Source organism: Rhinatrema bivittatum, chromosome 1 (assembly GCF_901001135.1).
Source record: "Rhinatrema bivittatum chromosome 1, aRhiBiv1.1, whole genome shotgun sequence".
NCBI lineage: Eukaryota > Metazoa > Chordata > Amphibia > Gymnophiona > Rhinatrematidae > Rhinatrema > Rhinatrema bivittatum.
Window position 1 is genome coordinate 520,261,694 of NC_042615.1, and position 26,319 is coordinate 520,288,012.

The window sequence follows — 26,319 nt, forward strand, 5'->3', positions numbered from 1 at the left end:
ACAAAAACAAACTAAATAAAAAATCACAAACTCCAAAGAAAAACGTCCAGAAAAAAAAAGAAAACAACCTTATAAAAGGTACTCCTGCAGGCACTGGGAAATAGCTTTCCCCTGTACCGCAGCAGCCTTGGGGTTAGGATAGGAAACGGCTCTCACTAAACTCCTGTCACATCACCTGTTAACCTGCTCGTCACAAAGGCATTCTCTGCGCCAACAGCCACAGCATTTTAAGAAGAAAACCCACGTCCAAAAAACTCCCCCAAGTGACAGCATTGCTAACAATTAGATCTTTAGATGCAGCTAGCTTGAATGGCAAGTCACTCTGCCCTGCCTTGACACATTTCTAGATCGCTGCCGAAACAAAACTTTGCTGAAACCACTTCCTGCTTTGCTTTCGTTTTCACAGACTTCAGTAGCCCATTGCCCTTTTAAATCGCAGGCAGGAGGCAGCTGGAGGTAGCACGTGGGAGAACAACAGGCCGCTCTGATTGGTTCGGTCCGGGCCCCGGTGCCCGTCGCGCTCCCTGATTGGATGGAGGAGAAGGTAAACAGAATAGAATCACTCTCCGAATCCACCAATCGAAGGTGGCTTCCATAGTGACGCGTGGGATTCTGTGAAATTGTTACTGAGCTGCAGAATGCCGGAACAGCGAAGACTGGTAGAAAAAAAAAGGGGGAGGGGGGGTCGGGGTGTGCGTGCTGGGGGGAGTGAGTCAGTCAGTGGGAAGCCCAACAAAAAAAAAAGTGTGCGCCTTATAACTAGACCTAGAGCTTTGTCTGATATTTCAACATAGACTCTTTATGTCTGGGCGAATGCAGTGAGAATGTTAAGACAGACAAAGAGCCCGGGCAAGCCAGTGGAACATTCTGCCTGCTAGATGGAATAACTTGGAATAACCACGTGTTACATTTTTCCAAGAAAACTGCATTACATAACTAAGTTTGCCAACCGGTGCAGGGGGGGGGGAAGAGGTGCGATCTGGAAGCCTGAGCCGACACAAGGGAGAAGGGAGAGCGAGAGGCAGCCCCTCTCCCTCTCCTCTCGTACAGCCCAGTGAATGCTGCACTGGGTGGCACGGATGCTGCTGAAGGTTTAAGGAGGGAAGGCGATCGGAGTTCCTGCCATACACTGGCTGGCATCACCTCTGCAGTGGAAAAGAAGTTGACTCTGTTTGCAGACCTGCTGTCATACAAGCGCTTTATCACCATTTTATTTTTTTTTTTTTTGCTATTTATTTCGCGTGTCCGCCCGGACCTCGGTTTTCAGCCTGTGATAGTCTGTTGCCGGAGATGACAGCTGTCGCCTACATGGATGTCTTAGCAGCCCAGTGTCTGGTCTCGATCTCCAACCGAGCTGCGATGATGCTGCCTCCGCCGCCGCTGCCTCCCCAGCCGCAGGACCAGGCATTGCCACCCCCTAGCGCCCAGGAGCTGGACCTGAGACGGATGCCCGACAAAGAAGTAACTAAAGACCTGAGTGATCGCGGCGATGCCTGGAAGGACTACTGCACGCTGCTGGCCATCGCCAAGAGCCTCTTGGATCTGAACAAGTACCGACCCCTGCCCTCCCCCGTCTTCAGCAACAGCGGGGACAGTCACGACGATGACGATGAGGAGGATGCAGGCTCAGACAGCGACGTGACCACCGAGTGCGGGCTCAGCCCTGCCCACAGCCTGGAGCACCACCACGACTGCAGCAGCAGCAACAGCAGCGACACGTCCGCCTCTCTCCCTCCGCCCCAGGGCAAAGGGGCCACCAAGGGCAAACTGAGCGCGGAGAAAAGGCACCGGTGCCCCTTCACGGGCTGCGGCAAAGTATACGGCAAATCCTCCCATCTGAAAGCCCACTATAGAGTGCATACAGGTTAGTGCTGGGGCAAAGGGATTGCCGCTCGCCACCTTCCCATCCTCCCCCAAAGAAAAATTGGGAGGGTGCTGGGGGCAACTGCGGGCCACCTTTAGTGCTGTTTTTTTGTTGTTGTTGGGTTTGTTTTTTTTTTTTTTGGGGGGGGGGGGTTTGCCTTGCAAATACACGAACCAGAACTATTAAAATATTTATTTTGGACTTTATGACTTTTTTTTAGAAATACGACTGATATCTGTATTAAAATTGTCATTTATTTTTCTATGTTCTTGACTACTAATTCATTTAAATGCGTATGCCATGATGATAGGGGGTAGCAGGTGGAACTCAAGATTTGCGTTACAGTTCCTCTCTCGTCTCAGCGTGGTTTGTTTGGTGGGTTTTGTTTTTAATCTTTCATCAGGGAAGTGAAAACAAGAACGAGACATTACAGGCAGGCAGGATAGGGCTGCATCTGAATTCTGAAGAGAGCTGCGGGGAAGCTCAGCAAGCCAGAGTAGGGAGGCTCGGGAGTTCAGGGCTGCCTGCGCTCCGGCGCGAGGTGGGATGAGGCCAGCATTGCTGGATTTCAGATTGGCCAGCAGCCAAATGGAAATTTAGAGCCGCGTGTGATTCAGCGATCTGCTGTGTTTGGGTTTGGCACGGGGCGAGCCTGTGAGACTACGGGCGCGGTGAAATCATGACAGTGGAAAAAAAAAATGCTCAGCTGGATTAACCCTTCCGAAGCCGATGGCCAGAGGAATAGAAATAAATCTGAATAATTAAGACACTTGCGACAACGTGGGCAGGGCAGTGCTTCATGAATACTTAAAAGAAGCCACATTAGTGAGTTGATTATTTTTCAACGTACTGATGGATGTCGTAACCTATATCAAGGAGGAAAATACTTGCCAACTGTTCCCAGGCATTGCCACCAAACATTTCTGCATCAGTGGTACTTGAAAACAGCCTGCACCCCAGGCACCTCTTCCACAGCTCTCCAGTATGTGCGCCCCCTCCCCTCCCCTCTTCTGTGCCCAGGCGCGAGCCCCGCCCTGCTGCTCCCGCTGCCGGCAGGTTACTTCAGGACACGCGCCCATACACGGCGTTTCCGGAAGTGGCCGGGAGCTGCCGGGTGGCTCTGCGATAGGGGGGGGAGAACTGAGCGGAAGTAGTGCCAAGCTCAGGCTGCGGGGCGGCATGTTTAACCTACTTACCTTGGGAGGCATGCACTTGCCAAACTTGCTTTCCCTGGGCCGCGATGGAGGATTGTTTCATAAACAGAGGCACTTGTTTATAGGATTTATAATAAAGCTTGGGCTGATGGAGGGCGTACTCACTAACATTCTACTGACTAAGGATAGTACAAATGATGGGTGTTCCAGTACATGATTTTGTTTTAAATTGGAATCTTATTAGCCAGTACTTTTAAAAGGAAAATAAGACTTATAAGATCAGTGGGTGTGTTGCCTTATCCAGAGGGGATTTTTCAGGACATGGAATTCTAACACGGGTGGGTTTTGTTTCCAGACCTGTGCTTGGGCCGCAGCCCGATGCACAGCCCAGAATTTAGCCTTCTTTATTTCTAGGTGGACCTTCTTGTCTGTTCTCCTATTCCTCAGTAATCAACTAAAATAATGTTAGGATTGTTTTCAGTTTTTTGGGGGGGTTAGCTCTTGAACTCTAGTTTTGAGTTGAAAAGGGGATTTAGAGGGGTATAAGTGCTAATTGTTTTTAAAGGAAAAACATTTCTTAAGTGTAAAGAATAACTAGGGCTTGGGCTGAGGCGCATAGCCGGGCTGTCGCTTTCGGCCATCCTTGTAGTTTATAATTTAGTTAGGAGGGGGTCCCAACTTTTAACGAATGGGCCCTCTCTGTGGTGGAAAACAATTGCAGGTGGAACAGGATTCAGGCAAAGCAAGTACAGAAAGGGGATGAGGGATTAGCCTAGCAGAAGTCAGTTCAGGAGAGGGGTAGGGGAAGGAGGCAGTGGAATGGCTGGAGGACCAGAAAAAGATGCAGGATGCAGCAGGGATATAGCATGGCAATCAAAAGGTTGAGAATAAGTAATTCTCAGTTTTGTGATGTATAGGAAGGAATGTTAAAAGTTTTGGAGGCTCTTCTTACTTAGAAGCTAACACAGGAGACTGGAAATGGCTCTTTATCATATAATGGTGAGACCAGAGTAATGCTGGTTTCTGCAAAACCAGCTTGGTAATTGCATTGGGGCATGTTATATAGATGCAAAAGCCAGAAACCCACTGTAGGGTCCAAAGGTAGATATGAAGATTGAGATAATTTGAGTAGAACTAGTCAGGGACCTGCGGACTAGAGGAAGACCTGGGGTTTATCAACTTAATGGGTGGGGATCAGACAGTGATGTCTGCAGAACACTGATGAACAAAAGAGTTCAAACTAAAAGCAGTTAACAGCTACTTATGAGGTAAGTAAGTTTGAGACAAGAGGCCAGCATTCTGGCAAGCAGTCCATTGAGTGTATGCTAATGGTTGTTGGGGACACAGGAGGAGAGAAAGATAAAGGATTGGGAACTATTTTTCATGCAATAGGGAAAGCTTATGAAGTTTAATGGAAAACAACATTGCATGTTTTACAGCTTTTGGGTGAGATCGATCCATTCTGATTAGCTACTTTGAGGACACAAATTCTGCTTTAAACCTAATTTAGGCAACCAAGTAATGCCAATGATTAATCATTATTCAGGCAAAGAATTGCTGCGGCGGGAAATGAATGAGATCAGTTCCAGGGTTGATGATATGGAGCAGCAAACGGAGGACCAGACCACGAAAATGGAGGATCTGGCAAAAGGAGCATGCTGAGCTGCAAGAAATGAAGGAGGAGCTTGGCAAAAAAATTGCAGATCTAGAAGACTGGGCGCGTAGAAATATTGTGCGCATTCATGGGATCCCTGAAATGCCCGAGTACGAGAACTGTATGGTGGTGGTTCAAAGAATGTGCACCGGATATTGCTGTGGAACAGGTGCACAGGCTTGGTGGGCCCAGGAGACAGAACGTTCTGAGGGACATTACTGCCTGCTTTTGGGACTTCCCGCAAAAGGAGGCTATCCTGGCGGCGGGCCAGGATAAAGATGCCTTTCAATGGGAGAACCATAAGATAGAACTCTATGCGGACCTATCGCCTGCGATGCTGGCAAAGCAGAGAGAGATGAAAGAAGTCACTGATACCTTCCGAGGGAGTAATGTAAAGTATAAACGGCTACTCCCCTTCTCTTCACTATTGAGGGGATTGCTTACAAGGCAAAAACAAAAGCAGAGGCGCTGCAAAAGGTGGGCCTTATAAAAACAGCTGATATCCAGCGACCGCCGGAGAGTGGACAAAAGGGCTCTGGAACCCCGAGTCGGAGGTGTGAAGAGTTTTCAAAATGGCAGCGGGTCCCTGTGAAAAGGAAGAATGGCGCGCGGGTGGACGGCGCTGCATGATCTGTGTTCTGAGCGGCTTGGGAAGGGATCTTGGCTGACCACGGAAGGTTGTCACCTTTGGATGTGCCTAATTTTGTCAAGGGAAAAGGCTGGGGATGTGAGACCGGAGGGTGGAAGCTGGAACTTAAGATGGGAATGAATAGGGGTAGGGTTGGTGTTTGAAATTTTAATAGTTTGAATTGTTATGCTTTTGTTGTTGATTATGAAGAATGTTTGTTTATATGGAGGGGTTTATGGAGAAGGGCAATGTCTGGTGCAGGGATCTCTCTCCTCTATTAAATTCCTTGCTAGGAGTGAGGGAGCAAGGGAAAAGGGGGATTTATGGGGGGATGGGGCTGGGGGAGGAGTCTGATAGTGGGGCAGATGCAATATATTCTGAATGGGTGCGACGGGGGGGGGGGGGGGTTTAAGGTATTGTCTTTTAATGTTAAAGGCCCGAATTCATATTTGAAGTGACAATTGCTATATATAGAAGTAGATCACTTAACTGTGGATTTTATTTTGATTCAGAAAACACACCTACGGAGGAAGGATGAGAGGGTGCTCATACATAAGGATTTCGATCAAGTAGTTTTGGCTTCTTATGGAGGGGGAGAAAATGCTCTGGGGGTGGGGATTTTATTTAGCAAATCGTTAAAATCTGTGGTGAGTGATATCTATAAGGATGTGAATGGAAGATATCTGATTGTTAATATCACATTGGGTGGGATTAAAATTGCAGTGGTGAATCTTTACGCCCCAAACACTGATCAGGAGGAATTTTATGAGTCAGTGACAGCGCTAAGGCTTTGGGCCCCTTGATAATAGGGGGGGGGGGGGGATTTCAATCTAAGCTTGCGGCCTAAGTTGGATAACTCTTCCTCGCAAGGAGGAATCAGAGAAAAGGCAATGACAATTGTGAACTATGGTGAAAACATTGAACTTAGTGGATGTTTGGAGGAGACTGAATGCTTCCTCTAGGGATTACTCCTTTCTCTCATGTCTGCGTGGTACATACTCTAGGATTGACTATTTTGGTGGAGAATACATTAATGGATGAAATACTGGGAGCAGGAATAGAGCCTCGCACTTAATCTGACCATGCTCCTGTCTGGGTTAAATTGGGAGGGATTCCAATCCCAGATAGGAAGACCCTTTGGAAGTTGAATGATGCGTTGTTAAGGGACAAGAAAATTACTAAGAAAGGGGAGGATGCACTACAGGGATATGTAGGGATCAGATAGGAAAAATGAGGCCTAGTTTGGTGAGGGATGGTTTGAAAGAGGTTCTTAGGGGTAAACTGATTTCCTGGGTCACTTGGTGGAAAGAAAAGGGAAGGAAGATGGAGTTATTGGAACAAATGAAGCAATTCGAAGCCAAACACAAGGGTACAGGTTCACCAAAAATTTGGCCACAGTTGGACAAAGCGAGGATTACTAGGTTGACTCTATTCAACATACTTTTATGTTAGCGAAACAAGAGTATTTTGAATTCAATAATAAGGCCTCTAAATTGCTGGCGAGAACACTAAAAAGGAAAATTATGCAATCCCAAATCACACAGATTAGGGTCGGGAAAGAGAAATTAATATATACTCTAGGGCAGATTAGAGAAAGGTTTAGTCAGTTCTATTGAGGACTGTATGCGGCTGAGGAGAGCATAAAGAGGGATGACATTGAGGACTATCTGGAAGGGGTAGAATTTCCATTGCTGGATTTAGATCAGCAGCATAGGCTGGAGAAAGACATTTCTACCTTGGAAATAATGCAGGCCATTCAGACATTAAAGTTTGATAAGGCTCCGGGCCTGGATGGCTTCATGGCCAGCTTTTATTAAAAAAAAAATTGGGGGAAAATTCTAGCTGATCTCTTAAAGGAGATGTTTAATGCTTTGCTAGGGGGTGACAACATTGCTCCATCTATGAAGGAAGTGGGTTTTTGGCAAAAGATCTTGGCAAATAGGTTGGCTAGTGTGATCCCTGTTTTAGTACATGAGAACCAAACAGAGTTTATCCCGGGAAGAGACACTGCAGATAATATACGGAGGATGTTAAATTTGATTTGGAGTGCGCAGAGGGATAAGATTCTGGCAGTATTGCGAACGATCGATGCTGAGAAAGCTTTTGATCGGATACACTGGGAATATCTATGGGCAGTACTGCAGAAAGTGGGGCTAGGGAACAATTACTGTAAATGGGTTAGGCAGCTATACAATGGACCCATGGCAAGATTAAGGATTAATTATTCGGACTCATTTGAGTTGGGCAGAGGAACGAGGCAGGGGTGCCCTTTATCCCCATTATTTTGCAGCTTCTATAAGAAAGTCCCAGAGTGTAAGAGTGGGGGATAAGGAATTTCATATATCATTATATGCAGATGATGTACTGTTTATCTAACCCAGCTGAGTCGCTGTCTAATTTGCTGCAGGAAATTGATAGATATGGAAACGTGTCGGGGTTTAAAGTGAATCATTCTAAATCTGATATATGAATATAACTCCAATAAAGGAAGAGGTTGATAGACTTAGTGAAAAATGTCCTTTTAAGTGGGCAGTCCAGTCTATTAGATACTTGGGTATAAATGTAACAATGAATAGGCATCAACTTATAGCTTTGAACTATACTCCCTTGTTGAAAAAGCTATATAAGGATCTGGAGATTTGGACAAATGAACCTATTTCTTGGGCAGTGTTGAAAATGAATGCACTAATGAGATTATCATACTTATTTCAGTCACTTCCAGTCAAAGTCCTGAGGTTTATGCTAAACGAAATACAGAAAAAGTTCTTGAATTTTATTTGGAGGCAGAGGCTCCCGAGAGTGAGTAGGCATATCTTGTATACGCAAAAGGGAATCGGTGGGTTAGGGGTGCCTCATGTGGAAACGTATTATGTAGCATTTCAGCTTGGGTATTTATGGAGTGGCAACAGAAAGCGTCTGAAAATCAGTGGGTTAGTATCGAGCGAGGGGCGGTGAGTGAATCGCCTCTTTGGGTGCATTCGTGAGTGGAAAAGAAATATAGATGCTTTGGGGTGCTCCATAATCCTTATGTTCACCACACCTTGAATAGTTGGGACGGGTTTGCTTCACAGTTGGTGTCATGGGGAAAACCATCTCCTTTAACACCTATCAGATATAATAGGGGATTTACCCCGGGGATATAGGAGGGAGTGTTCCAACAGTGGAAAAAGTTGGGCCAGCTTTGCAAGACTGAGGGAGAAATAATAGGTGCCCAATGTTGATTTGTTTGCTTATTTCCAAACAAGCAGTTAAGCCCCTGAAAACGGGCTAGATTACATTTTGTTTTTGGTTCTTTTTCGGACACGGCACTCTTCTACACTTATTGTCCCTCACTCCCCCTTCCCCTTGCTCATTCACCTCTGTCACTCATCCTCCTCCCCTTTCTCCACTCACCTCCCTTCCCTCTCCTTCCCCCACTCAAACTCCCTTCCCTCAATCATACTCACCCTCTTTCTCCCACTGCCTCCCTCCCCTCTCATTGAAACCCCTTCCCTCACCCTCACCTCCCCCCCTCATTCTCACTCCCACTCCCTCTCCTTCCCTCCTCAGTCACTCACCACCCTCTCCCAATCCCATCCCTCATTCTCATGCCCGCCCGTCCCCTCTCAGGCACCAAGCTATGTGACTCACTCCTTCCTCTGCGGCACGGCATGTCGGTCAGAGCTCTTGACGTTCCGGCCATCCCAACTCCCTCCCCCCTTCCCTGGCGGCGGAGGGACGGACTCCGGCTATCTCCTGGCTCCCCCTCAGCATGTCGGCGTTTGCTCTTTCTCCGACTCACAGCCACCACAGACCCTGCGCTTCTCTCGATCCTCGGTGAAGGTGGGGGGAGGGAGGGAGTGCGCGCATGGATCTCAAGCTCGCGCGCCTGCTCACAGACAGCCGGTGCTCCTGTCGCCTCACATCCTGCTCCTTCCCTTCTGGCTCACACACGTTGCTAAGAGCTGCTCTCTACTGCACATTTGCGACACGTTGGTCAGGGCTCATTTATCTAGATTGATAAGGCATTATATGGAGCATGAAATTGGTAAATCAAATACGGGCAAAAGGGTGACAGATATGGAAGTGTTATGCTCTAACTTCACAATCATACAAAATTTTAATGCATTGGACCAAAATAAAATTAAAGCATGAAGTTGAGTGGGCAAGAGATTTCGGAGTGGATTTGCGAATGGAGGTGTGGGAACAAATTCGCACATCATGGTTAGGTCATCTCTTTCCGTTCATTTAGTGGAAAATTCCTTAAAGGTAAACTATAGATGGTATCTTACTCCCTATAAGTTAAATAGAATTTATGGTAAGACACCTGCAAGATACTGGAGGGGTTGTGACGAGGTAGGTAATATGGGACACATCTGGTGGAGATGTGAGGGGATTGTGTCCTTTGGAGGGAGAAACAAGGATTTATTCTGCTCTTGACAGGGTGGAAGTTGAATTGGGATCCTTTGGAGTTTCTGGCTGGTTTGGATGAAACACCCCGTGAAGTGAGCAAACCTAGTTCCCACGTATTAAATGCTGCTAGGTCTGTAATAGCAGCTAACCGGAAAAAAGTGGAGACTCCTTTGTTGTCACAAGTGTGTAAGCGCTATTAGGAGAAATAGAATGCAGTCTTTTGTGGGTGTTTGGGAACCTTATGTGAAACATCAGGCTTAATGAAGGGGGAAGAGGGGGTACTGGGGATGGTGGGGGAGATGATTATGAAAAATGGAAAGGAGAATGTTTAGTTTATTAAAATTTCTTGATCGCTTAATGTATATAGTTTGGGTACATCAAGAGAGAGTTGTATTAGAGTCTGATGTGTTAAGCTGTTATTGTGTATGTTTATGGCTATTGGATTTTCTGTGTTCCTAATTGAACCTTAATAAACTATAAATAAATAAAAAATGGATGGGCCATAGAGGTGTGCAGTGGGACCAGCTGATCCCCGCACTCTGGCTGATGACAAGAGTGCACCCCAAGCTAGATATTGTTATACACTTGGGGAGAAATGATTTAGGGAGGCAAAAAAAAGGAGTCAATTTGATAATTAATAAAGATGGGGGCACATTGGAAGGGTGTGATTATTATCTGGTCCCTCATCATTCCTAGGCTAGCCTGGAAGGGAGCCCAGAATCACAAAGGGACAGAGAAGAGCAAAAAGAAGGTGAATAGGGAAGTGGCGAGCTACTCAATGCTCAGGTTTATTTGGGTCAGATGGGGTTCACCTGACTGAAAATTTCCAGGCCTATATCTATCTGAGCATGCAGTCAGCCACTGAAACTGTCTTAGGTTACTATGTTAGGGTGGGTGGGGGTCATGCCCCTCACATGGCACCAACTCTCCAGCCAAAATGGAAGATGAAATAAAGCGGGGCACTCAGATGCTATTAGATAGTGGACACCTGGGCTAGTAAGGGGCATTAGTTTTACTTGGTTTAAATAGCCCCAAATTCCCAGATCTCAAATAATGGGTGACTGGGGAAGGTGTGAGAAAATAAATGAGAATAAAGGACCCAGGCCAGGAATGTAGCCGGCATAGGGATGTGGTAAATAAATAGTGGGAAATCACAACATTGCTATCCTGTATCAAGCCCCACCATCCTGCCTGGTGGGGCTTGATACAGGGCTACAAGGCGAATAATGGTGATATGCGATAAAGAGAATAACAATACAGTTATACAGTAAACATCTCCTTGGCAATGAGTTCAGTCAACGCCGCACGTGCAAAGGCTGCATCCTCCCGGGCCTGCACATCCAGATGATAAAACCTGGAAAAAGTGTGTACAGAGGACCTTCATTCCCTTCAAAAAACGGGCCACATCAGGATGAGACGATAAGGAATCACCATTCACCGAGCCTCCGAAACAGGCAAAAGCCGCAACCTGCACCTTCAAGGAATTGAGAGCCAGTCCTTTATTCAACCCATCCTGCAAAAATTCCAGAATGAGCGGGATCTTAACCAAACGAGGAAGAACACCTCGATCCTCACCACCAGGCCTCAAACACTCTCCAAACCTGCACCTAAGCCAAGGAAGTGGAGAACTTCCGAGGGCAGAGCAAAGTAGCCATCACCGAAGAAGAATATCCATGCTTCAACAAGCGAGCCCTCTCAAGGATCAAACCTTAAGACAAAACCAAGTCAGATCTTTGTGAAGGACAGGTCTCTGCTGCAACAGATTCTTGTGCGGTGAAAGACGAAGGAGGGTCTCCACCAGGAGTTTTCACAGATCTGCATACCACGGTCGTCTGGGCCAATCTGGTGCCACCAGGAGTACCATCCCCCTGTGGCCTTCAAGCCTGCAAACTATCCTGCCCAACAAGGGCCGCAGAGAAAAGGCATAAAGCAACTTGTCTTCTGGCCAGACCTGTACAAGAGCATCTATACCCACGGATCTCTCCTATGACTGAAGAATCGAGGAATCTTTGCATTGCAAGAAGTTGCCAGCAGATCCAAAAATGGAAGGCCCCAACAATCCACTATCAGCTGAAATGCCTTCTCCAATAACACCCATTCTCCTGGGTCCAAACTGTCCCTGCTGAGAAAGTCTGCTCTGACATTGTCTTTTCCTGCAATGTGAGAGGCCAAGATCATTTGTAGATGTCTTTCCGTCCACTCCATAAGTTGGTCTATTTCCTGCGACACTTGCAGGCTCTTGGTTCCTCCTTGTCAATTGATGTAGGCTATTGTCGTTGCATTGTCCGACATCATTTGGACCGCTTGACCCTGCAGTCTGTGGCTGAACTGCAAGCATGCCAATCGGACCGCCCGGGCTTCCAGGCGATTGATGTTCCAGAGGGTCTCTTTGGCATTCCAGTGCCCTTGGGCCATCAGCTCCTGATAGTGAGCTCCCCCAACCCTGGAGACTTGCATCAGGCGTGACTATCAACCAGGTTGGGGAGGTCGAGAAAACACCCTTTCTCAGATGAGCCTCCTGCAATCACCACTAGAGGCGAAAGCAGATTTCCATCGACAATTGGAGCCAAAGCGAATAGTCCTGAGACTGCGGATTCAAACGAGACAGCAGTGAGCGCTGAAGAGGACGCAGATGCTCCCTCGCCCATGGCACCACTTCCAGGGTTGCCACCGTCAAACCAAGCACCCGTAGATAGGACCACACTGTCAGGTGTATAGTGCTCACCAACTGACGCACCTGAGACATTAATTTCTGAATCCGAACTTCTGGCAGGAAAACTTTGTCCTGCCTCGTGTTGAACACCCAGATACTCCAACGACTGAGATGGCTGAAGGCTGCTCTTGGCCAGGTTCATCACCCAATCTTGTGGATCACCAGGCAGTTCTCTTCCTGAGATTTGACTCGAATCAGCCAGTCGTCCAAATTCGTGTGTACAGGATCCTATATCTTCTCAACACTGCTGCTATTACCGCCATAATCTTGGAAAATATTCTGGGAGAGGTGCCTAGACCAAAAGGTAGCGCCCAAAACTGATAATGGCACCACAACATCACAAAATGCAGAAAACATTGGTGCTCCAAACAGATGGGAATATAAAGGTAGGCCTCGGATAGATCCAGGGAGGTCAGAAATTCCCCCGACTGTACGGCCATTATCACTGAATGTAAGGTTTCCATGCGAAAATGAGTCACCCTCAAATGATGGTTGACACTTTTGAGATCCAGGATGGGACGAAAGGAGCCCTCCTTCTTGGGCACAACAAAATAAATGGAATATTGCCCCATACTTTCATGAGAGGTAGGCACTGGAACCACAACCAGGAGCCTTAGATGCATAGATTCCACTGCCTGCTTCTTCTGCGATGAGTGGCCAGGAGATACCATGAACATGTCCCAAGGAATACTGTGAAATTCCAGCACATATCCTTCTCGTATCGCCTCCAGGACCCACTGATCCGATGTGATCTCAACCCACCTTTGATAAAAGAGAGAGGCGTCCTCTATCTCTTGCTCCCAAATGTGGGTTGACAAACCTTCATTGAGAATCTTGGAAGGAACCAGCACCTGAGCCTGCTCCTCTCTTGGGCTGTCTGGGATGAAAGGACTGAGACCTACCAAAAGGCCGAGTTCTCTGGAAGGTTGACCCTCTGTAGCGATGGAAATGCTTAGAACCCTGGAGATGATCCCTCATACCAGAGGGGTGCTGCAACTGCTTCTTATCCTCCAGCAACCGAGGGACTGGAGATTTGCCCCCCAATTTTGCAACCATAGTTGATGCCTGCCCGCTACCACTGAAATCACTCCTCTGGCTAAGATACAGATGAAATCGCAGCCAGCATCTGCTAACAAGGTGGCTGCGGGTTGCATAACCACTCTGGAATTCACTCCAGAATCATCAACTTCCTGAGAGAGAAGCAGACAGGATCGTGCCACTAGGGTGCAACAAGAAGCTATCTGTAAATTCATCGCCACTGCATCAAAGGCTTAAGGACAGCCTCAGTCCTCCTATTGTGCACATCCTTCAAGGGCGCTCCTCCCTCCACGGGGATCGTCATCCGCTTAGAGATGGCACAGACCAGTGCATCCACTTTGGGAAAACGCAAACGCTCTCTCTCCGCTGGATCCAAGGGGTACAGGCCTTCCAGTGTCCAACCACTTTTGAAATTTGCCTCCTGGGCGCTCCATTCAAGATCAGTCAATTCCTGAATGGCATCCATAACAGGGAAAAAACAAGAGGCTTTACGCAAGGAAACCAAAATGTGATTCTTCTTTGGCTCAGACATGGACTCTGCACCAGGAACACTCAGCATCTTCAAGGGCTGGGAAATCAGGGCCGGCAGTTCATCCCTAAGAAAGAACCGCAAAATGGTCCGATGCGGTTCCAGTCCTGGAAGAATTTCCCCATCTTCCAGGGAATCGGGATCTGCCTTATCAGTGCCAAGGCGTGCTCCGGCGCTTAAACATAGGACTGGAAGATGGAGGGGCCACTGGCTAAGGGTCTGACCTGACAGGACTGGGCGAAGCTAAGGACTGCTTCTGAAGAAAGGATTGCAAGCCCTGAAAAACACTACTCAAGAAAAAGCAGCTGGATCCAGGCCAAACCCAGAAGGAACTGGAGTGGGGCCCACTGAATTGCCATCTCCTGCAGATGAACCAGTCAAGGGAGTTCCAAGGTCCGGCAAACCTCCAGACAGAGCCTTAACCAGACTATAATCAGGCTGGGAGGATCCAGGATCAGTGAAATCAGAGGAAGACAACTCTCCCTGAGCCTCAAAACAGCGCTGACACATGTTAGAGGACACGTCAGGCTGAGAAGCCCAAATATGGCAGGCAACACAGAGAGAAAGGCGCTTAGGTTTCTTGCCATTAGTACACAGGCGATGGAGAATGTGCATCCAGTAGGCTCGTACTGACAAAATTTCAAGCGTACAAAATTTATGCGCACAAAAATTAGGCACCTCAAGACTAAGTGCCGCAAAAGACACATGCACAAACTGTGCACCTAAGCCTGGGCGCACCACCACGCTTAAAAGTGTGTGCGCACCCAAAACTGAACGCACAACGCCTACACAGAGCCACACAGACGTCCAGTAGAGGGCAGTAAAGCACGCACAGAAGCGTGCAAAACGCCATCGCAGCCTGCTACACAGTGCACAGGAAAAAATGCTATCTGCGGGGCCTAGCCCACCTGGGCCGCCCAACCCACCAGGCTGCCAGTTCCCCTATCCCCCGCAGGAGCGGGAACAAATGTTGGAATAGCGCACCGAGCATGGAGACCGGAGGAAGTCCTGCAAACCCCTCTACACACTCTCTGCCTCTAAATTCCTTTTTTGTTTTGTTTTTTTTAACTTACCCGAGCTTAGCCCTTACTGGCTGAGTATAGAGAAGGTCTCCAGCTGTGGGGAAAGAGGACTTGGGCCGTCACCACCGTGCTCGGCCTCCTGCACCCGCTGCCTTTAAGCAGTACAATCATCTAAGTCCACGCCAGGAAACCCAGCTACTGGACCAAGGCACACATCTGAGGGACCAGGGAAATCACCTCAGGAACTCTCAGCTTGGGGAAGGGACCATTTGTTATACCGCAGGAGCAGGGGGCTTTTCTTTTTCAATATTAGATTCTCCTACAATCTGAAGCAATCCCCATAGGGAAATGCACGTCCACAATCTGCTGCAGGAGTATATATACTGTGAAGTCAGCTTGCTCCATCTGCTGGCAGGGGAGCATAACTCGCTGGAACCTAAGTCCATCTGTCTACACTAAGGAAAACAAAATTATCAGGTAAGTGGTACTTTCTCCATTAACAAATTAATATTGCCATGTTTCCTAATGTTGGTGGTTATATAAGTGGGTTAATAAAAGTTTGAAATGCAATAAGAAATGGTATGTGTCTAACTGGGGAGGGGAGGAGAAGGGAGCGCATGAACAAGGAGGTTGGCAAATGTGTGTGGTGCATCAGGCTTATGAGTGTAAGCGTATGGGAAGGGAAGCTTCTTTGGTATAGAGCTCGACTGCTAGTAATCACTGGCATTTATCTCCTCTGCAGTGTTAATTGTGTATCAAGTTAGTAAATTTGTGGATTGATGCATAATTTCCTCTAGGATGTTCTCAAATGGCACATTTCTGCATTGTGCAAATGAAAACTATGGGGCACCTAAGGCAATAAATTTCTCACAATAGCATAATATTTTAGCCATTTTGTTTGCAGAGCAGGATACATTGAGTCTATTCCACACAGTAGTTAATTCCCTGGAATTCATAGATAAGAGTGCATTTTGATTGCATGCTCACTTAGGAAGAGAGGCACTTTGGCAGATTTCTTTTGCCTTTATCCCTGAGTATGGAGTATAAAACCTGGCATAAGACAATCATTGAACATTCTGTTCTGTTTACAGAACGACAATCTAAAGTGGAGGGTTACCTTAAAATAATAATTGTCTTCCAAAAGCAGAACTACAATGGATTTCAGTCTTAGGCAAGATTTTTCCTTGGAGATCAATGTACTTAGTACACTTATGCACTTGTATTTTTGTTCAGTTGTGAGAAGCTCAAGTGAAACTGGCAACCCTGATCTGTTAGACTGAAAATCTAAACCTGCAGTACAACCTGTACGTACATTTCAGGACAGCAATTCTTGTGCTTTGAGGCACATTTAGGCCAACGAGATCTGTTCACCAGATCTTTTGTTCATTTCTGCACTTACCAACTAGAAGCATCTTTCCTCTTTGGAAATGAAAGAAAAGGTGGTTTTTTTTCTTTTTTACAGACTATAAAGAGCACAAATAATGGAAAATTTTATTTTTGTATCCTCAGATCCACCAACTCAAACTGATTGGTTATCTTGCTTCTAAACCTGTCAGCCAAGCACCAGCCACCGCTAATGGGACACCAGCCTTTTTAATACATTTTGGCTTCTCTACTTGTTTCCTGCAGTTACTGTATTCTGCCTCCTCCATGTACATGTAGGGCTTTTTCTCAGCTTCACGTGCAAAGGAAGATATTTTTTGGCTCTATTGGGACCCAGTTCTGTTAGCCAATGAAATACAGGAAAAGGAAGGAAGAAAAACCACCCAAAGTATAAATACAACTCTGCCAGTATCCATTATAGGCTTCACTATACTAAAGAGCCAGGGCAAATGCATCAGGGCCTTCCTTTTGAGCCCAACATCATTCATAATTTCAGTGCTTTAAGGTGGAATTTATTTGGCCATACTCATTCTAAAACCTGCTACAGTCTCTCCCAAAGGGAATTAGATTGCTGAGAAATGGGTCTCATGCTTGTCTTCATGCATAGTGAGGGGTATATGCAGGGCTATCCTGGGGGGAGGGGGGGGGGACTCGCAAACAGGGACAATTACCCTGGGCCCCACACCACCAGAGTAGCCCCCAACACTCTAATTACCTCTTAGCCCTGGGTATATGCTACACAATGCAAGTTTCAAAACAGTAAGCACGATAACACAGAGGGCCGGATTTTAAAAGGGTTACACGCGCCGGGCCTATTTTAGAAAGGCCCGGTGATGCGCGTAAAGCCCCGGGATGCGTGTAAATCCCCGGGCTTGCAAAAAGGGACGGGGAGGGGAGGGGCGGTCCGGGGGTGGGGGGTCAGGCTCCCGGCACAGCGGCCATATTTGCCACTGTGCTGGGGATCGCACACCGGCATTCGGCCGGCGCGCGCAACTTACTTCAGCCCCAGGGCTGAAGTGAATTGTGAAATAAAAAAAAAAGCAGAAAAAAAGGTAGGGGGAAAGGATGGGGGAGGTAGGGGAAGGGAAGGTGGGGTGGGGGGGTAGGGAACGGGGGAAGCCAGCGCGGCTCGGCGCGCACAAGGTGCACAATTGTGCACCCCCTTGAGCGTGCCGACCCCTGATTTTATAACTTGCGCGCGCAAGTTATAAAATCTGGTGTACATGTGTGCGCGCTGGGTAGTGCACGCACATGTTCGCCGTGTGCGCTGCTTTTAAAATCTACCCCTGAATTTTTAATCCTTTAACATCACACTCCTTTTCAAGCTATTTTTCTTGGGTGGCACCTCTCAAATATGGGAATAACATCTGATTTTAATATTGAATTTACTTTACTTTCCTGCAGCTTATGCAACATTTTCTCTCAAGGTAGTCAAATGATTCACTCTTCTATTGTTATCTTTACTTGATCTTTTCTTTCTTATGGGGGCGGTATATGTAATATAATGCCACAGAGTATGCATAGGGCCAAGTGGGAATATATAAAATCAAGAGAATCCATTCTACAGAAGAACTAGATATTTTCCTACTTTCTCAAAGCCCTGGAACCGCACAGTTTGCTTGCAGAAGGGATTTTCTAACATCAGAAGCTGTACCTCCTGCCTTTATAAAGACTATTTATCCTTTATTTCTACCCCTCCTCTCATAGGCCTGTCCAACAGCACCATCCATTACTGGGAGGATATTACAGGGCTCTCATCCAGAGCTCCTACAATACTCCCACTGGGACAGCAGGAAACCACTATTGCATGGCTTATCTTGAGCCGAGGAGGTCAACTCATCAGTGCTCCTAGCTTCATCCTTTGCTGCATACAGTGCTAGGACTGGAGAAGAATCTGAGGGTGCAAAAAATTATTGACTGCTGTTGCTCATTGACAGGTTTGAAAAGTGATAGCCTATCAGTCCCAAGTCGGTGTATCTGAACACAGAGCCAAACTTTCAGGTAAGAAATAAACAAAAACGTAGACTCCACCCACCTAACCATGAGCAGCTACATCAGGTATAAGCATAAGAAGTCTAATTATTGCAATGCCAACTAATGGGCATTGGCAAATGAAAAAAAGAGCAATGGCTTGCAGTGATTAAACTTTTCAGCTGCATATTATGCCTCAATATCACTTTCGGAGTGCTTTGGGTCTGTGTTATTTTTTATATTATAGTCTTTAGGTACCAGATTGTATTTTACCTGTAGTGGCTTTAGCATGAAATAAATCCCTATGCTTTGGATACTACTTAATAATTATAAAATATACAGAGAAAGTAGTAATGCTCATTTGCTATCAGTTAACCTTTTACTGCTAAATTAGTAGTTTTGGCATTCTTAAAATGGCTCCTCTGCAATTCCGCTGGAGACCATCATGTCTAGAACTGCATCTCAGATGGCTCCCTCATATGGGGTCTGCACACTTTCTGCAGTGTTACTTGTAACATAGCCACTGTGGGACAGTCAGGTCCAGGGAGTGCCAGATAGTTTACTTGCTTGGTAATATGACAGTCCCCATCCTAGCCTACCCAGAGGAGGTTCAGGGAAAATTACAGGGAGTTAAATAATTATGTGACATTCTTTTAATCTAACGGTTATATTTTTAAGCAGGATAAGGTGAGTATCACAGCTTGCTGTCGTGTATTTCTGAAATGCTGCACAGTATTCAGAGCCTGTTTCTTTATAGACCGTTTATATCAGTGTGCTTGCTCCTGTAGGCAGTTGAAAACATAAGGTGCACGGATACAGTGATTTTGTATGTATCTATGCTTAAGATTTTCTTTTTTACTGCTTATTTTAAGGTGATTATTATTTGTTTTTACCCTCTCACAGGTGAGCGACCTTTCCCCTGCACGTGGCCTGACTGCCTTAAAAAGTTCTCGCGGTCAGATGAGCTGACGCGCCACTACCGGACACACACGGGCGAAAAGCAGTTCCGATGCCCGCTCTGCGAGAAACGGTTTATGAGGAGCGACCACTTGACAAAGCACGCCCGCCGGCACACTGACTTTCATCCAAGCATGATCAAAAAGTCAAAAAAGTCTAACTCTGCCTCGTGAACACGGGACCATGAAGAGACATGGCTTATCAAAGGCATTCAGCCCCTGTATATATGATCTGTTTGCATTCTGATAGGAGATGTAGCAGCAATTCACTATTAATATTTTGACTCTTGAGGCAGCGGTCTTAAAGAAGTAACTACTGTTAAAGGGGTTCCCCCTGCCACCCCCAGGAAAAAAAAAACAAAACTGTCCAGTTCAGGAGCCAGCCCTGTTACATGTCGGTCGCAGTGAGCACTTTAACCTGTGACATTAGCCGAGAGACTCAGCTCTTTTATACGTGCTGTGACATTATCTATAGTTTTGTTTAAAGACAATGTAATTGCACCTAATTTCATTTAAAAAAAAAAAAAATCCAGGCCATGCAATCAGATCAACATGCAACTACAAATAAATGAAATTCCAGCTTATTTTTGTAATGGGGGATCACCTCAGAATGGTTCTTCATTAAAAGATTTACAAAAGCAGGCCTTTTAATACAGGTGAGTTCCACCCCTGGAATATATTTTGGCCCATTCTTATGTCTAATTTTAATACATTTCCGGAGGTTGTGGGATGATTTGTAAGCAGTTGGGAGTGCTTGTTGGTTTAAAAAATACCATAGATAATGCATGGATGGATGTAAAGAAACTCCTCGGTTCAGTAAGCCCTAAAATTGGGTTTATGGGGACACGCTTTCCCCCAAAATTCCAGAAATTAAAGGTCAACAAATAAGTAGTAGGCAATACCTTTTTATTGGACTAATTTAGGGGTTGATTTTAAAAAGACCGTGTCCCGGCGCACGCACGTGGATGCGCCGATTTTATAACAGGCGCGTGCTGGTGCTCACATGTTGTAAAATCAGATGTCCACGCGCATGTGCGCGCCAGATTTTAACATCCGCGAGCACATGTGCGGGCAGACTGCGACTTGCGGGGGGGGGGGGGGGGGAGATTTTCAAATTACGTACGGCGACGTGATCGACCTTTTTTCCAGTTCCCTCCCAGTCCACTCTAATGAAGGAGCGGACTGGGAGGAAACTTCCCTTTCCTCTCTGACCCCTAACCCCTACCTACCCACCCTAAATTTTTTTATTTCACTACTTACTGCTCGCTGCCGGCGTGCGCTTTCACCGGCCCCCGGGTCCGGAGTTTGTGTGTGTGTGTGTATCGGTGGTTACGTGCGCGCCAGGGCCCTTTAGAAAATGCGCTCAGGCCCTGGCCACGCACGTAACAGCCGGTATTTGCGTGCGCGGGCCTTTGAAAATTTGGCCTTTCATTTACAGCTTGTTTGCGGGCCTTTTATTTCTGTGTATCCAAGTGGACTAACATGACCCCCTCACCACTTTCCTCAGCTGCTAAAATACAGGTCTGCACCTTCTTCCAAGGAACAGCAGCTTTTAAATTCAAAGTAACTTTCTCCACAGTGTGAGGGCAACTTAGGAGTGCTGCACTACGATTCCCTGGTGAATGGGCTATCGGAGAGATGCTTCTAGAGTAAGATCTTGCTTCTAGGCCTGCATGGGCAAGAAGAATCCTAATAGCACACATAACTTATTTTCACTATAAACATTTCAAAGTTATTTTCTCTTTAAAAAGTTGTTTAGTGCTATATTTGAATGCAGTGCAGTTTTAGGGAGCCCCATTTGTGCATAGGGTTACTCAAATGTGAGCAAGCTGCTGAAGTTCTGCTCTAATGCTGGGAAAGGTAACTCCATATCCTATAGGTTCTCTCATTGAGTAAGGACTTAGGGCAGGGCTTCCCTAAACCTGTCCTGGGGACCCCATAGCCAGTCGGGCTTTCAGGATATATCCACAATGAATATGCATGAGATATATTTGCATAGCATGGAGACTTGGTATATGCAAATGTATCTCATGCATATTCATTGTGGATATATCCTGAAAACCCGACTGGCTGTGGGGTCCCCAGGACAGGTTTGGGAAGCACTGTCTTAGGGTTTCCATTCTCCACATACACATGTGGTTCAACCCCATTGCCAGATTTGGGTGCTCTGGCTTTGTCCATTGTACCTGTAGTCTGATGCTTAGAAGGCAACAGATGAACTGCATAGTAACACTATCCAGTCTGCCCACTTTTTCTGTCCAAATTGCTAAGATTACAACCCAGCTACCAGCCACAGAATGTAGCCACCTATGAGACTTCTCCTTATCCAGGGCATTCTGTTTTTGTCTTCCTTCTTTGTATTCCACCATCCTGGGAAGAAGAGCATTTAAGGCCCCAGTTAATTCCCTCTAGCTCTCATGTTTCCCATGCCTAAATAGTATGGCCATTGCCCAAGCAGCTGGCTTTCCAGGTCCCCATGTAGCCTACCAATCATTTCTGGTTCTGCCAAGATTTCAATTACAAAACTTGTAGCCTGCCAGAAAAACCCGACTGCTAGTCAATTCTATCATCGCAGACTTGTCAGACAACAGGGGCACATGGATGCCTCTGTTAGCTCTAGAGGGGAAGGGTAGCCAGAGCTATTGTTAAGAATCTTTACCTGCATCCAAATCAAAATAAACTTAGTCGTTCCTATAGTAACACACGGCCAAGTTCATATAAATAGGCACAGCCCTTGTGCCATTGCGGGTTTACCTCAATATTGCTTGAAGCAAGTCTGTTATGGCTTGAGAACAAGCACCCTCAGTGAAAAAAGTGAATGGAATAAAGCCTACATCAGAAAGCTTCTTTTAAGACTAAGAAGGCTTGGTTGTCCTATCTTTTTCAGTGCTTCTAATGCATTGGGCTTCCAGCTTTGTCTTGCCAATGAATCAGAAGTATGCAGCACTTTTTCCTCTGCTGGATTTGCCTGAATTGGAGTACGATAGACTGCTGCCACCATCTTCCTTTTTTTATTTTTTATTTTTTTTAAATGTTGCTTGTGCAAGCATCTAAAATAGCTATTAGTGTAAAGATGTGTAGTGGAACGTACCACTGCTTTCCTGTGGACTGGGGGGATACAAATAATCCAGGTATACAGAAAGTGTCACTAGATTAGCATGTTATGAAAGTCTAACACTGTACCTGAGGTACTTGGAGGTCACAGTATCCCCATTCCATGCACAGTAATGATAAAAGATGTTTGAAAACGGTCTGCTTTTATTTTTATTTAAGGCATATCTGCAGAAGCAATAAAACTACTCGAGCTCCTTTTGGTGGGGTTCCCAAAATCTGCCTAGGTGTTTCTTCAAAGAAGGGCATCTATATCTGTTATGCTCGTCTGTTCCAGAGTAAGGGGGGTTTAATGTCAGTTTAGGACATGGCAATCTATAAATTGTGCATTTATAAAACAGAGTTAATTGATGAAACTACAGTTTGTTATTCCTGCATAATATATCTTAATTTGACATCTGTGATTTACCTCCTCGCAAAAGAAAAGTAAACTCTATTTTCATTCAGTTGCACACCTAACATCCAAGCAGCATTATAAATCTATTTGCACATAATTTTAATAGTACAAGTCAGTAGTGACTGTAAATTGTGTGAGAAGAGCTACTTTTGACAAGGCATAAGAGATCACGAACAACCAGTTTATTAAAAAAAAGAAAAAAACCACATTCTCTGGAGAGGTTTGTATGTTTTAAGTTGTAGCACATCAGGTAAAACTACACTTTCTACCTCCGTTTCAGTTTTTGAAACACTTATTTTAAAACCAAACACATGCAATTTTAATTTCCAGACTCTAGGACAATTAATTCTTCCACATAAATGGAGCATAATCTTCCTAATTCTGTTAATTCCTTATTTTTCAATGCTGCCTTTTCAGTAGGCTTTAATCTTGGGGATGGCCATAGCCCAGATGTTTGTGCACTCCTCCTTCACAAACATGAAAAGAGGGTAACACAGTTAAGGACCCATTCAGTAAAGATTCTTTTCATTGTGAGGACAAATACTAAATAAGACAGGGCACAGTAACCTGTCTGAAAAGCACAACAGGTGTGACAGCTGTGGTTTTTATCATTTACTGTTATGTGGACTTTGGAGACATAATTCAGTGTATTTATTCCAAAAATCACTTTAATTACTTAAGTCTTGCTACAAAAAAAAAAATCTAAGCATTTGATGTAAGATAAATAAGACGTAATGTGTATACTCATGTCTACTTTTACAGTATTTGTGATAAGATCCTAAGCAATGTATTCACAAGTGAGAATCCGATTTTCTGATTTGATTTACTATATACTGTTACAGGTCTGAACGGAATTAGTGTGGTCCATTAGGTATTTTACTGAAATCTCCCATACATTTTTTTAGGCATTTAGAAACCATAATTAGTTTTAAGTTGCAAACAGTAAGGGCATACAAATAGCAAATGAATGATATTTTCTGGACATTTAAATAACTTGAATTTCCGGATTGGACAACTGTTGTTGAACATGAAGATGAAATATAGTTTATCTGCTACACTAGGAGCACTCAACAGTAACAGAGTTCAGACATTTCAACTCTGAAGTAAAAATAAAAATCCTAATGATAGGAAACCATAGCTTTTAAGCAATTAAACACTCTGCTTACTGGGATAAAAAAAACTAGCCTGGATGACAACAGCATAAATTGGTCAATTTTCAGGTTGCAGATTAATTCCCAGAATGGTAGCACACTAATCACCATTCTAGATATTGGATAAGATCTTTATGACGCTGATGTGTTTTAATGCAGATGAATGAACTGTGATACTGTAACATAGTGACCTTTCCAAATATTTAATCTGTCTTATTTTTGTACAGTATTAGTATCTTTATAAGTTATTTTTGCTGTCTTGGTTTTAGAAATCAGATTGTTAAATAAGGAAGACTTACCTACCTGTTTTTTTTTGTATATATGTATATAAATTGATATAATAAAAATGCACGTCTGCTGTTTTAGTAAAGCACACTTATTATGTGTGGATGGAGAGAGAGAGATGATTTTACCCACGTCAAAACTAAACTTTCTACTTAAATAGCAGTCAAAGTATATATTTTCTTTCAATCTTGCTCCATCTTTGCTATTGGACAAGCAAGTCTAACATGGTTTTAGACTGCTAGTGGATCAGGTGTGGTTTGAATTCACAGCTGCCTACATGGGTCAGATAGACTTGAGATATTTATAGTGACAGTCTACCAGAGAGGCTACAAAAAAGGGAGACAATCTCTTACCGGTGGCTAAATTAGTCAAAAATATTTTTCCTTTTCCAGTTCACGGGGGCGATAACTTTGAAACAGCCGCACAGGTGCACATGTACGCGCATATGCCTGCTTGCGCCAAAGGTCGCAGCCGTATTATAACAGATGCGTGCATGGTATAAAATAGGTTGCATGCGTGTACATGTGCGCTCAACTGCCACCTCTACCATGTAAGTGGGGGGGGGGGGATTTTAATAGACACGTGTGCCGACGCAATTACCAGTTTCCCCAGTTCGCTCAGATAAAGAATAGGACTTCCTAACTCCCCTAGTTAAGTAGCCTACCTTTTACCCTATTAGCCCCAACCTTTAAAATTCCACTAAGCTCTTTAGTTTTTTTTGTTTCAGGACTTAAGGCACCATCCATAGCAGAAGTAGAGTTACGTGGTAGGGGACCCCGGCGTGTGCTTGTGCTTAAATCTAGGAACACCCATACCTTGCTCATGCCCCACCCAATTTTTGCAAAAATGGTTTTGTGTGCATATTGAGATATGCGCTGTTGCGCTGGAGGTTGACCCTTGGCCTGGTGCAGGATTGATAAGGCCCTCCAGTCGGACCCGGAGAGCGTCTGCCACCAAGAGGCGGAGCACAGGAGGAGACAGAGGCTTGCTGGAGCTACACCAATAGCAACCCAGGGTTCCCTCAGGTTGAGCCCTTGGTTACCTGGGCTTAGGTGGGCCTCGCAGGATCTCCTGGAGAGGAAGTGTAGAGGAGTGCCCACCACAAACAAGGGTGCACGGTCGAGGTCCACACCAGAATGTCTAGCAGTCACAGGAGGCCAGAAAAGAGAGTCCGAAAGAATAGCAAGCTCAAGGCCAGAGTAGAAGATCAGAATGGTCAACTGAAGCAAGAGTCAGTACCTGTAGTCAATCTGGAAGTAGTGTCCAGGCAGAGGTTGGTTCCAGGCAACTGTCAAGAGTAGTCAGTGTTCAGGCAGAGGTCAGGTCCAGGCAGCAATCAAGAATAATCAGGAGCAAGCAATGGTCAGTACTGTGAAATCAGTCCGGAGGGTACTTCCAAGGATGGAGAGACGAAGGAACAGGAGGCGCTGGAACAAGAGACACTGGAACAGGAAACGCTGGAAGGCAAACTAGACACACCAGAGTGTACGACCCGATTGCCAAGGCAATGAGCTAGGGCTAGAGCTGCTGTTTATATACCCTGCTCAAGTGACGTCAGACTCGGGCGCTGCCCGAGGTTTTCCTGCACTTGGCCCTTTAACTAGAGGAGAGTTCCACAAACGCACGCTAGGGGGCGTGGCCAATGCCGAGGAGCACGCCAAGCCCTGGCGCGAGGACAGCTGCGACAAAGAAGGCCGCGAAGGAGCCGGGGATGCCCGAGGACGCTGCGGCCAAGCAGCGCAGGGAGTCAGGGTGGAGCTGGTGGACGCTCAGGCCAGGTGAGCAGGACCGGCCGCAGAGCGGACATGGCTGGGAAGCGCAACATGCGCATACTTGCGTGCTTTATAAAATCCACACAGCATGTGCTGGCTCGACGTCTAAGAACATAAGAACATGCCATACTGGGTCAGACCAAGGGTCCATCAAGCCCAGCATCCCGTCTCCAACAGTGGCCAATCCAGGCCATAAGAAGCTGGCAGTACCCAAAAACTAAGTCTATTCTGTGTTATCGTTGCTAGTAATAGCAGTGGCTAATTTCTAAGTCAACTTAATTAATAGCAGGTAATGGACT

The 26,319-nt window shown here is 45.7% G+C and overlaps 1 protein-coding gene across 3 annotated transcripts; it reads left to right on the forward strand.

Moving 5' to 3' along the window:
• The first annotated feature begins 732 nt into the window (after positions 1–732).
• On the forward strand, positions 733–24,322 carry KLF9 (Kruppel like factor 9). 3 transcript variants are annotated; one of them, XR_003858213.1, is made up of 3 exons: positions 733–1,864; positions 4,565–5,349; positions 19,252–19,365. XR_003858213.1 is itself a non-coding variant. In XM_029612646.1 (2 exons), exons 1-2 carry the CDS (start codon positions 1,291–1,293, stop codon positions 19,476–19,478), a joined length of 801 nt encoding a protein of 266 aa, XP_029468506.1. In that variant the 5' UTR covers positions 742–1,290; the 3' UTR covers positions 19,479–24,322. The 3 variants fall into 3 exon arrangements, 1 of the variants encoding a protein (XP_029468506.1); XR_003858211.1 differs by lacking the exon at positions 4,565–5,349 and adding an exon at positions 18,085–18,378 and having other exon boundaries at positions 734–1,864; positions 19,252–19,386; XM_029612646.1 differs by lacking the exon at positions 4,565–5,349 and having other exon boundaries at positions 742–1,864; positions 19,252–24,322.
• The last annotated feature ends 1,997 nt before the right edge of the window (positions 24,323–26,319 follow it).